The 13,085-nt window shown below is 28.3% G+C and overlaps 4 protein-coding genes across 4 annotated transcripts; 1 reads left to right on the forward strand and 3 right to left on the reverse strand.

Moving 5' to 3' along the window:
* Positions 1–1,685: 1,685 nt before the first annotated feature.
* On the forward strand, positions 1,686–2,884 carry PGO_081110 (hypothetical protein, conserved; the record flags this gene model as incomplete). Its single annotated transcript, XM_028687333.1, has 2 exons — positions 1,686–2,225; positions 2,651–2,884. 2 exons carry the CDS (start codon positions 1,686–1,688, stop codon positions 2,882–2,884), a joined length of 774 nt encoding a protein of 257 aa, XP_028543134.1.
* Positions 2,885–4,097: 1,213 nt separating this feature from the next.
* On the reverse strand, positions 4,098–5,006 carry PGO_081120 (ubiquinol-cytochrome c reductase complex subunit; the record flags this gene model as incomplete). The annotated part of the gene is made up of 2 exons (XM_028687334.1): positions 4,098–4,471; positions 4,799–5,006. The coding sequence occupies 2 exons, from the start codon at positions 5,004–5,006 to the stop codon at positions 4,098–4,100; spliced, it is 582 nt and encodes a 193-aa protein (XP_028543135.1).
* Positions 5,007–7,196: 2,190 nt separating this feature from the next.
* On the reverse strand, positions 7,197–8,576 carry PGO_081130 (hypoxanthine-guanine phosphoribosyltransferase; the record flags this gene model as incomplete). Its single annotated transcript, XM_028687335.1, has 3 exons — positions 7,197–7,784; positions 8,103–8,196; positions 8,560–8,576. The coding sequence occupies 3 exons, from the start codon at positions 8,574–8,576 to the stop codon at positions 7,197–7,199; spliced, it is 699 nt and encodes a 232-aa protein (XP_028543136.1).
* A 2,397-nt stretch (positions 8,577–10,973) lies between these two features.
* On the reverse strand, positions 10,974–12,755 carry PGO_081140 (phosphoglucomutase; the record flags this gene model as incomplete). Its single annotated transcript, XM_028687336.1, has 1 exon — positions 10,974–12,755. The coding sequence occupies one exon, from the start codon at positions 12,753–12,755 to the stop codon at positions 10,974–10,976; it is 1,782 nt and encodes a 593-aa protein (XP_028543137.1).
* Between the last annotated feature and the right edge of the window lie 330 nt (positions 12,756–13,085).

The following is a 13,085-nucleotide window of genomic DNA, read 5'->3' on the forward strand; positions in this document are numbered from 1 at the left end:
TTTTTTTTTGCCATATATTCACAAAAAAAAAAAAAAAAAAATTATGCTAGTTGGATGGTGAATTTATTCTGAATTTGCTCAACTGAAAAGTTTACTGAAATGGAAAACAATTGTTAGATTCTTCTACTTTTCACTCTTTCATTTCTTCGTAAATTCCACTTTTCGCTCTTTCATTTTAGCGTCCCTTCTACTGCTCACTTTTCATTTTGAAGCAACCCTTTCTTAACAATGAGGATGCACATTTATACATGTAAATAAAAATGTGCAAATAATGAATCCACTTTCTCCAGAATTTAATTCTAATTAAACGTAAGTCGATTTTAAGATATCAAGAAAAAGGAATTTTATTTTTATTTTTTTTTTTTTTTTTCTGCCACGGTGTATAGAAAATGTTAATCAATTTCATTCAACGTGCAATTGATAGATCATTCGTGTCACTTTGGCCCTTCCTTTCACTCATAAGATTTACCCCCACCATTTCCTCATTTCATTGTTGCATTATATCGAATGAATTCATTCTTGCTTTTACCTCATGTGCATAATGATAGATTATACAACTGTATAGTAAGTAACATGATAGCATACTCTTCTCATAATATATGAAAATAAAAAGGATGCACCGACTTACAGCATTAATTAATGGAATGAGCGTAATTAGAAAATATCAAGCATTCGCAAAAAAAAAAAAAAAAAATAAAATAAAATAAAATAAAATTAAACTTAAACTGAACTGAACTGAACTGAACTAAACTAAACTAAACTAAATTTTAAATAAAAATATTCATCGCAATGGAACAGTTTCTTTTCACTCTAAAAGGTTCACGTATTTTTTTTTTTTTTTTTTTCTTTAAGTGCATACTATAAATATAGCCGATTAAATGAAAAGGTTGTCTAGTTATCATTACGTTAAATTATGCAAAAAGAAAAAAATATATATGTACATATACACACATGCACGTACAATGAAACAACTGAACAAATGGACAACTAAACAAATGGACAACTAAACAAATGAACAACCAAACAGGTGAACAACCAAACAAATGAACATCCAAACAAATGAACATCCAAACAAATGAACATCCAAACAAACGAATAAAAAAAATAAAATAATTATGCGTAGCTTTGTTGCCTACCCACTATGGTGTGTTAAAATTACAAAATAAAAATAAAGACACAAAAGTCGTGCAAAATTGAATAATGAAAAAAATAAATAAAATAAAATGAAATGAAATGAAATAAAATTAGGAAGCATTCTTTAAGATGTAACTTTCTAAAAAAAAAAAAAAAAAAAAAAAAAGACAAACAAGAGTGAAACGCAAAAATTTAGTTCTACATAAAAAATTATTCACAGAACAAATTGATGAAGTATTTAAACCTAACGAAAAACAGAAATAGAGGTGAATAAGAATTGCAAAAAGTGCACCTTTTGAAATCAGATAAAAGGTTCATATAAAATTATATAGGTTAAGTGATAAGTACAAACTGAGAAAAAAAAAAAAAAAAATAGCACACAAAATTGTATGTACATATGAACGTGCATATCTACTTGCATACACATATAATGTGTGCTATGCATGAAGACAGAAATACTACCACATAGATATGTGTACATTTTAGCACATATACATTGTAGATATAAAAAAAAAAAAAAAACACCATTTTACAGATAAACTGGGAGGACGATGAATAAACTGCTTTTACTTTTCCTTATTTGTACCTTCAAAATATGGACTGAAAACGCCAAAGCCTCAAAATTTGAATATTCTAAGAGAAAAAGAAATGGCAATCCAATGAAAGATAACAGATTAAATAATGGTGACCTGAATCATTACAGTTTTCTAATGTTGCAGAAGGAAAATGATGAGAAAAGTACAAACGATAATGATAACAACTCGAAGAAGGAAAAAGAAGGAGAAGAGAATAATAATCAAAAAGAAAAAAAAAATGAAGAAAACAATGCAAATGAAAAAAAAAATGAAGAAAACAATGCAAGTGAAAAAAAGAATGATCAAAATAATTCAAATGAAAGAAAAAATGATCAGAATAATTCAAATGAAAAAAAAAATGAAGAAGATAATACGCAGAAGAGAGGACCTGTACAACCAGAAGAAAAAATTAATAAAGAAAATTTATTAGAATATGGTACACATGATAAAGATGGCCATTTTATCCCTTCATATAAAACATTAACTAATGAAATTCTATCAACAAATAATTCACTTGTAAGTTCACTTCTTCGCTAGACAAATGATAATAATTGAATATAAAGAAATAGATAGTGGAGAGATGTATGCTTTCCTATAAAATAAGTCCCATTGAGGATGTGTTATATTTGTTTATTGCAAAATTGAGTGGTGATATTTTAATATCCAATCCATGTTGTTGCATAGAGAACATGAATAGTTGTTCAACAATTTGTGGCATAGAGTCAACGAACGACACAAAAGAATTGAACAACAAAAAAGAAATGACAGGACTTGTTCTACGTGGATAAGTTTTGTTTTCTCGAAATGTAGCAGTTCCATGCATTCACATGTGCACCGTTTCAGGAGAGTGTTATTTGACGTGTCTATCCTATCCATTCATCCATCCAAATGATTCCCCCATATCTTCACATGTTCAAAAATATCCCTATTTTGCTTAACAGGAAAAGGCATCGAATTTTCTAAAAATCGCATGTTCGCATGTCATGAAAATTGTGGAATTTATCCCAGAATCTAAATTGTCATCTCAGTATATAAAAGTGGAGTCAAAAAATGTGTACATAAAGGATATCAGTACGGAATGTCAAAATATTTTTTTTTCCCTTGAAAAACTAACTATGACTATGATTATTTTGAATTCAAAGATGAACAAGTTGGTATATGTTCAGGAAAAATAATTATCCTATCAAAGATGAAAGAAGACAGAAAAGAGGAGTAAGATTTGTGTTATTAAGGCTTTTTTTTTTTTAGCTTCTTAGACTTTTTTTTTTTTAGTAATTTTTTCAATCTACACACATGTAAATGATCCACTTTTAGGTATACACACATTGATCTAACAATGATTTCCCAACTTTACAAAGCATCCGCATACGTATTTTTAAACCACACTCTTGTCCCTTACACATAATTTTGGAACTCCTTTTTGTCATTATCCCTAGCCAATGATATTTTTTTTTTTTTTTTTTTTTCTTTTTTTTTGTGTCCGTTTGGGAAATAACACATATTTGGATGTTTCCCCGTTTTAATAAGTGAATCTAGAATTTAAGCTCATGTTTATATAAAAAAAAAAAAAAAAAAAAAAAAACATCTATAGTGTCCTTATAAATATATATATATATATACATACATATGTTGCTTTTCCTTTGTTATAAGACAATGATTTAATACTATACATAGGTACCTCCCCCTTTCGATTTGTTTAAAAAGTTTTTAATTTGTGAAAAAAAAAAAAAAAGTAATGTAAATTTAAAGAAAAAAAAAAGGAAAAGGAAATAAAATATGGTGAAATAAAATATGGGGAAATAAAATATGGGGAAATAAAATATGGGGAAATAAAATATGGGGAAATAAAATATGGGGAAATAAAATATGGGGAAATAAAATATGGGGAAATAAAATATGGTGAAATAAAATATGGGGAAATAAAATATGGGGAAATAAAATATGGGGAAATAAAATATGGGGAAATAAAATATGGGGAAATAAAATATTGGGAAATAAAATAAGGTGAAATAAAATAAAATGAATTATAATGAAATAAAATAGCAGTTTAAAGGCTCCCTTACACGTGATGACATTCGTAAGGCGCTTGCAGGTATTTTCAAACTTACGAAAAAACGTATTTGTTTTTGCATGCATGTCTTTACGTCCAAATATATGTTTGCAGTTAATTGTGTAAAATATACATAACCCCTCGAAAAAATAATATATAATAAATGTTTGCAAATAAGTGAGGGGTTTCACAAAACAAGTGTGTATAATATAATACGTCCCATGGGTGGATTCGTCTATATAGCCCAATTTAACAAATAGATCATTTGATAATTTACAAACAAAAAAACAGAAACTAAAACAGAAACTGGATTTGACTTATGCACCCTCCATCTTCTTCTACTTCTTCTTTAAAGTGTGTGGTATGGCCGCCCCATAAAGATTTGGAATTGATACGAGAAAATGCATACCTGGTTCTAAATCACCAAAACCTGTAGTACCACCAGTAAATAACCTTCTATCATATGGATGATAACCTAATAATTCTTCTTCTTCTTGCAGTTGAAATTTGGCCTCTTCAATATATGGGGCCAGGTAGGGAATGTATGGGTCATAATTCTGTTCTGATGGATGTAAATAAAGTCTTAGAAAATTTATATGTGTTCCTCTTAACATTCTCCTGTATCGTTTTATTTGGATGTCTTTTGGTAGTAAAGATATTGCTCTTTCGATCACGGGGTCTTTATCACTATACATGTCGTCGTACATTAATCCTGAAGGTGCAGCGCGGATGAAAAAAAGAAAAAATAAAATAAAAAAATTAAAATAAAAAAATTAAAATAAAATATACTGTTATTATTACAAATCTTAAATATTTCAATTATTTCCATGCAGTGTGTAACAAATCTGTTATTTTTCCCCTGTAGAGACAAGAAACTTTGGCCATTGGAACTATTTTCTGCTTATTGCGTTGCAAACCGTGGAAACTGATTATCAAAGCACGAATACATACATGTAAAGACACACTGATGCTGACGTGTAATGACAAAAACACGTTCTTAGCTACAATGCCGTACAATTTAACACTTTTTTCATCTTACCATGTTCTCTCAAAAATTTTGTCATAGCACAGAATTGCCACCTTTCATAAGGTGCCCGAATAAATTTGAAATAATAAGGAAAGAAGACTTTTCTAAAAATCTGAGATAATGCACCTGCTTTCCGCTTGGTTGGTTCAAACTCCAATTTGTGCAAAGGTTTTGAGCTTGATCTTGCAATGTATTTACAAATTTCCTTGTGTAGTGACATTTTTCTCTTCTTGCATACTTATGTACCTTCTTAATACATCATATGAATCTTCTTTCTTCACGCGTACACATGTGCATATATGTGTGCATATATGTGTGTATATCTGTGTATACGTATGTATATGCTCGTTATGGAGGAATGGTATACTCTATGTGATACCTGTCAATGCTTAACAAGTTTGTGCTTCGTAACTGTGCTATCACAATGGTTTAGTGTTATTTGGTAAGGTGTGAATTGTAATAAATTTCAGCAAAAGGAAATGAATTTCTTCACTTTGAGGAGGTCTCAAAAAAAAGTAATTCTTCGGGAATTTAATAAAGGGCATAAATAAGCAGGAATATCAGTGTATGCATGTGTATCTATTTGCGTGTGTACGTGTGTGTATATGTATCTGTGCGCATATGTATGCGTTTAGAGGATTGATCATGAATGATAATAACACATGCAATACAATTCAGTTACACGTTATGAGTAATCGTTTAAGGGAAAATGGGGATAAGTTGAAGAGTTGTGTATTTTTTTCCATACATTAAAATATATCGAATTATTGCAAACGTAAATCTGAATTGAGCACATAAATTATCTTATTTTCTTCCCATTTTTTGTTCTTTTTTTTTTTTTTTATGTAAAACTTGCGTAGTTCACTCCGTTTGCATATTTTTTTGCATTTCATATAACGCAATTCACACTTTTCCTAATTTTACTTTCTCATTGAAACAGGCTGAAAAGGTAAAGCAAAAATAAAATAAAACAGAATAAAATTAAATGAAACAAAAAAAAAAAAAAAAAAAAAAAAAAAAAAAAAAAAAAAAAAAAAAAAAAAAAAAAAAAAAAAAAAAAAAAAAAAAAAAAAAAAAAAAAAAAAAAAAAAAAAAAAAAAAAAAAAAAAAAAAAACATAACAAAATAAAATGAAACCAAAAAAAAAAAAAAAACATAACAAAATAAAATGAAAAAAAATAAATTAAAAATTTTCCAAAACAAGCTGGAAGGGGAGGAATATATATATTCACGTTTCCCATCCTATTTATGCAATGATAGGCACTTAAGAAATCTTTAATGTATGCACTTTCAGCATAAATCATTCTTATTCTTAGGAATTTTTTTTTTTTTTTTTTTTTCTTAAAGGATCCTCGTAGGTCATAATGTGAAGGTTTTAAAGGGTGGTATATACAGGAAACAATGTTCAATTGGTTTATGCATAGAAAAAGGTGTTTTTTTTCTTCTCCTTTTTTTCTTTTATATTCAAAATGTTTACACAAATGAGGAAACCGTCCCGCTTGCTAATTTGTTTACATTTATTACCTTGTTGCGAATGTCCAACATGTAGATATACATATGTGTAAAGTATATAAATATATAAATATATATATATGTATAGATGGCTATGTATGTGTATGTTTCTACGGGAGCATAATTGGAACTCTCATATAATGCTGAGGTTTTGTTTACACATTTTCAACTATCAAAATTATTAAGGAATGACGTATATACCCCTTTCGTCACATTACACAATATGTGTGAAATGTAATATGCGAAATTACGTTCTATAAAAGATTAGGAAATTTAAAGTTGAAGAAGTTCCTCTTTTTTTTTTTTTTAACACTATATTTTACAGTGCTCTTTCTTTTGAAGCACAATTTTTTTTTTTTTTTTTTTTTTTTTTATTATCTCTTTTTAATAAATTTGTAATAATAAAGATAATCTATTTCTGTCATTTGTATGATATGTGATATTTTAAAAAGGGGAATAGAAAAAAAAAAAAAAAAATGCAATTTTTTACATTATATTTTTGAATTGTCAGGTACAACAGCGTTACGGTTAAATCTGTCTACGTTATGTACATGTGAACTTCTGCCTTTTAAATATGGTATAATGTGTCAAGCCAAGAGAAGACATAAATTTATCCATAAAAAGGCCAATGTGTGTTTGTAAAAAAGCTCAGCGTTACAAATCTGTAAATGTCAAAACTCGCAGATGTAAAAGCCAGCAGGTGTAAAAGCCAGCAGGTGTAAAAGCCAGCAGGTGTGAAAGCCAGCAGGTGTGAAAGCCAGCAGATGAAAAGGGCAGCATATGTAAACGCTGACAAATTCACAGATGTCCTGGCTGTACAATCATGCCAATTTCTATGAAAAGTCAAACCAAAACCTTATACATTAGTGCTGACAGTGCCTTCCCTTTAAATGTTTTTATCAAGGATTGGGAGTTGCTCTAAATTTTTTTATCCCTTCGTCATTAACTAAGCACAAATGTTCAAGGTCTCTGAATTTTTCATTATAATCAAGGCTGTACCCAACGACAAATGCATCGGGTATGGAAAATCCAACAAAATCAGCTTTAAACCCATTCCACAATGGAGTTCTTTTAATAAATAAGCACGTAATAGCAATTGTTTTCACTTCAAATTTTTTTAAATATTCACAAAATTTGGACAAGGTTTTTCCAGTATCAATAATATCTTCAACAATTAAAACATGTTTATCTTTTAAGCATGATAAATCTTCACTAACAATTTCAATTCTGTCTAATGACTGATCATTACAGTATGACTTAACACGTACATAATGTTCTACATATAAATGCTTTGGTGATTCAGTTGAACTGTAATTATGAATCCTATTCAAGTATTTCAACAGAGCACTAAAGAATCCTCTTGATCCTTTTAACAAACATATCACATGAAATTCTTCATTCCTATACACTCTTTTAATGTCGAATGCTAATTTTTCTATCCTGTTCTTTAAAACTCCATTAGGTATTAACACTTTCGTGATGTAATTCTGCAGATATTGTACAGGAAGTAAAGTGGGTTTGGTGTTGTTTTGGGTATGTGCATGTGTGGATGAATTCAATCGCGTTCAGGTGCACACACATGCATGCACAAAGAGCTTTCCCTCTCTCTCTCTCTCTCTCTATATATATATATATATATGTATATGCACGAGGAATGACGAAACGTTAAAACATTTGGACGATAGAAGATGGTGAAAACAAAAAAAATTTAACACAACACGCGAACAGTTAGGTGCACCCCACTTTTTGCGAACTTTCTCTCAAAATTATTTCTCAATTTTCTTGTTCCATGTTTTTTATGTTACTTTATAGTGAACAGGTATTAGAAATGTGTCTATGTCATATCCGTCATCATCCTTTATGTAAATTGGCTCTTGGGCATTTTCGCCTGCTCCAGGGCTATAAGGAAAAAGTTATTAACATTTTTTTTTTTTTTTCTTTTCTTTGGAGAGATAGATGGTGAAAGATGAAAACTGTAAATATAGTGTAAGAAAGGATGCCTCCTTCTAAGGTGCAAAAGATATTCTCATACACTCTTGTTTAGAATGTGTAAGAATAGACAAATGGAAGTTTTTGAAAACATATTCATATCTAATCTACAGCACTGGCTCTAATCTAACATGTATCGCTTTTCTCCCACTTTTACACATACAATGTAGGGATGAAAAAAAAAAAAAACATAAAAAAAAATAAACTTAAGTTATGAGTATAGCGAAAGTATAATAATATTCTCATTATTTTATTTTTATTTTTTTAAATTACTTATTTGGGATTTTCATTTTCTTCTATTTCTTTTTTTTTTTTTTTTTTTCTCTCAGTTCAGAATAGTGGTAAAAAAAAGAAACGCCTGTGTGTTGATACTATAGTTAATATTTCATATATAATATAAAGTGTTTGAAAAGTTTTCTCTTTTTTTGAAGAGAAAATTAATAAATTCTTCTAAATAATTTGATAAAAAACGTCGTATGGGTATTTGTTTGTATTCTCTAAGTTTGATAAAAAAAAAAAAATTATATTTTTTTACTTAAATTGAAATGTACAAATGGATTTATCTCAGCTAATACTCGTGCGTTTTTTTTTTTTTTTTTTTTTTAAAGGTCCTTTAAAAAATGTAAGAAAAGGAAAAAGAGATGTTTTTTTTTTTTTTTTTTTTTTTTAAAGAGAAAAAACCGCAATAATGTATGTAAAATACTCAAATTGTTTAATGAGCACAGATTAATTATTTTTTATTCTCCTTTATTCATAAGCAGGAGGAGGGGCATTTTATATATACACATGCATAAATTTTATTAGATATATGTGCCTTTTTATCACACTCCTGAAAAAATCCTATGTAGCAAAAGTGTATTGACTCTTTAGCATCTATAATATGGCGAAAAACATTTGAATAGTTCTCAGCCCTTTTAAGGAAATACATACATTATATATGTGAATATGTATTTTTTTTTTTTTTTTTTATACTCTTCCTACACTTAAGCTAACTCTTTTTTTTTTTTTTTTGCTTATGTAGAGGAATGCATGTAGCAAGAAAAATATACCTGTTTCTAAAATTACTAATTTAATGATATAAAAAAGTGTTCATATAATTTTATGCATTCGACACTTTTTATATACCATTATATAATTTCAACAAATTGAAAATTGTGAACATATAAGAATAACAAAGCCACATTTCTCTATATTCTTTTTCTTATAACATTTTGATCATATTTTGAATGCCTTATTTTACTTCCAAATGGTAAAATAATAGCAACGCTTCTTTTTTTTTTTTTTTTTTCCTGTGTCCCATCTCTAGCATAAATTTGTATACTGATAACCATGTAAAGAGAAAAAAAAAAAAAAAAGCGATAATAGTGCTTAAGCACAAATGTGTACATATAAAGACATGGATATGCCAAACCTTGTTATTGTAAAAGGGGTAGCATGGCACACTGAACACACAGTAGAACATCTGGATAAAAAGGAACTATGAAATGATGATAGATATCTCATTTAGGTTAATTTACGCCACATTCGCGCAAAACTTATTTCACCTTTTTTTCGAATGTGTAAGAGCTTTTATCTATTTTTGTGGTGTCTCATCTATCATGTTGCTCAGTTTTTAACACGAAAAAAAAATAAAATAATAATTAAATGAATAAAAAAATGAAGAAAAAAATGAAGAAAAAAATGAAGAAAAAAATGAAGAAAAAAATGAATAAACAAATGAATAAACAAATGAACAAACAAATGAATAAACAAATGAATAAACAAATGAATAAACAAATGAATAAACAAATGAATAAACAAATGAACAAACAAATGAATAAACAAATGAATAAACAAATGAATGAATAAAAAAAAATAGCAATAAATGGATGAAATAGCGAAATGCTTAAGTAAGAACAGTCATTTAATGATTAAGCAACAAACTACTATTAGCAATGAATGTGCTGTTTGAAGGGTGTTATATGTCCAAATTAGTAATAAAATATTAAGAAAAAAAAAAAAAAAAAAAATTATAAATTGTTTTACGAGGTATATATATTAAGAGTTAATTTAATTTTTTTTTTTTTTTTTTTTTTTTTTTTGTAAAACTTTACTCACTGCATCCAGTATTTTTTATGGTTGCATTAAGTCACATTGTATGTCTAAATGTTTTATGAATTCAGATCATCCATACGTCATTCGTTTATGAAAACCTGCTATTTTTTTTAAGCCTATGCCTTGAACATTTGTGGTTGCATATTTTAGTTTTATAATTTTTGTAAATTCATCCGTACATTATTTGCAACTGATGAGTGGCGTAGCCGAATAAGCCAATTTTAGCAAAATGAAACAGAGCAGAAAAGAAAAACCAATTTGGAAAAGAAGCAGTTGTATGTGATTAGAATTCTAACTTCTCCAAATGTGCATCTTTAAATTATGATTTGTTGTTCTTGATTTCTCATTTATTTCATTTAACATTTGTACATGCAAATATACATATGTACATGAAAACATACATATGTACATGAAAACATACATATGTACATGCAATAACATACATCTGTACATGCAAACATACATCTGTACATACATGTATATATTTTCTTTTTTTTGAAAAACAACTTAACCGACAAGTTGCTACCCATTTTTTGTAAGGTGCATAAGTGTAGCCGACAAATATGCGCGTGCTGCAAACAGGTTTTCCTACTTTAGCATTTTTTAATATTGTATTTATCCGGTTGCATAAACAATGGCATAACTTCATTTATTAATTTATCAATCTCATTCTTAGCATCTTCATAAGTGCCTCTAGAAATTTCACTATACCATTTTACTTTGGGTTCTGTTCCACTGGCTCTTATTGTAAGGATGGCTGTATTTTCAAAATGAATTGTAATATTTTGGGAATCTGGCGTAGGTAGAATTAGAGATTTTTTGTCACTTGTTGTTGAATCAAATCCAGTAGTTAAATCTCTTATATGAGTAATTTTATATGAACCCAAGCACGTTTTGTATAAACCATTACATCTGAATTCATTGAATATATTTACAATATCATTGGGATCTAGAACTATGTAATATCCATTATTGCTTACAAAATAACCAATTTCTTTTCTAATATTTTCTAAATAATCATGAAATGTTAATCCATTTTCATATAAATAAACTGCTATTTCAATCCAATATGCCAAAGCAGATATACCACATTTATCTCTTACATGTTGAGTCAGTGCATGTCCTAAAGCTTCTTCATAACAGTACAGTGTAGTATAATATTTTTGTTCATATTCTATAGCCTTATTTATTAGCCATTTAAAACCTGTTAGTGTTTCATCGTACATATATCCATACATATCACATAATTTCTTTAACATTCTCGAACATACAACTGTACATAAAAATACATGTTTTGATTTGTCTATACTTTTTTTTTCATTTTGTTTCATTATATGGTATGCAAATATTATTCCTAATTCGTCTCCAGAAAATATCTTCCATTTGTTATTATATTTTTCTGCACATGCAAATCTATCTGCATCTGGATCATTTGCAACTACTATGGGACTACTCACCACATCAGCTAGTTGTATCGATAAATCAAGGGCTCCTTTTTCTTCAGGATTTGGAAAAGCTACAGTAGAAAAATCAGCATCTGGTAAGGCCTGTTGAGGTACTGTAAGTAAATTATTATATCCAACTATATGCATAATGCCTTGAACAAATTTTCTACCAATTCCATGCATAGGAGAATATACTATAACAAGTTTTGTGCGTGAATTTCTATGACAATTAAAATTAAATTCTTTTTTCATATCGGACATAAAGGCATCATATATTTCGTAGTAAATGTCTTCCACAAGAGAAGTGTCTTTTAGATAAAAATTTTCATTTAAATAATCATAAACATCATTCCATGGTTTTAAATTATTTAATATACATTCAGAAATATTTTTATCGACAGGAGGAATAATTTGTGCTCCATTTGCAGCATATACTTTGTACCCATTATCTAACTTGGGGTTATGAGAAGCTGTAACCATAACACCACACACACAATTTTTTTTAAAATTGGAATAGCATAAAATAGGTGTAGCAACAGTTTGTCCAAATAAATAAACTCGAAATCCTTTTGATAAACATACAGAAGCAGCCACATGTGCAAAAGATTCAGAATGATATCTTCCATCAAAACCAAAAATTATACCTCTATTTTTACACTCATTTATACCATATGTATTAATTAAATACGTACATAAACCTTGTGTTGTTTGCATAATAGTCACAACATTCATTGCATTAAATCCAAATCCCATTTTTCCCCTTAGACCAGCTGTACCAAAATTTAGTCTTTTCAAAAACAAGTGTTTTAATTTTTCTTCATCATATGTAGCTAGCGCTTCTTCTGTTTCGTCTACTAAATATTTTGGTTTTACAAATAGGTTCCACAACTCAATGCTAGTCGCAAGTTTTTCATTATGTATTACCTTCATTTTATGCTTTTTTTTTTTTTTTTTTGTACTTAATTTTGACAAAAGTAAGTATATGTATATAATTGCATATATGCAAATATAATTGTCGAAATGGAAAAATAATGAGGTTTATTTAACTGATTTTGTGACTTATCCGTAAAAACCTGAACACATGGTTTTATAAAAAAATCTCCCAAAAAATGCTCTACTCTATTTTGTGTTAATAAAGAAAATAATTAATTTGTTTGTTTCCCAATTTGTGCTCATTGTGTGTAGGCCCGCTGTGAATTTATGCTGCTTATTTAAAATTTGTTCAAAAAATATAAAACAAAATAAAATAAAATAAAATAT

This window comes from Plasmodium gonderi (assembly GCF_002157705.1).
Source record: "Plasmodium gonderi DNA, contig: Chr08, whole genome shotgun sequence".
Classification (NCBI taxonomy): domain Eukaryota; phylum Apicomplexa; class Aconoidasida; order Haemosporida; family Plasmodiidae; genus Plasmodium; species Plasmodium gonderi.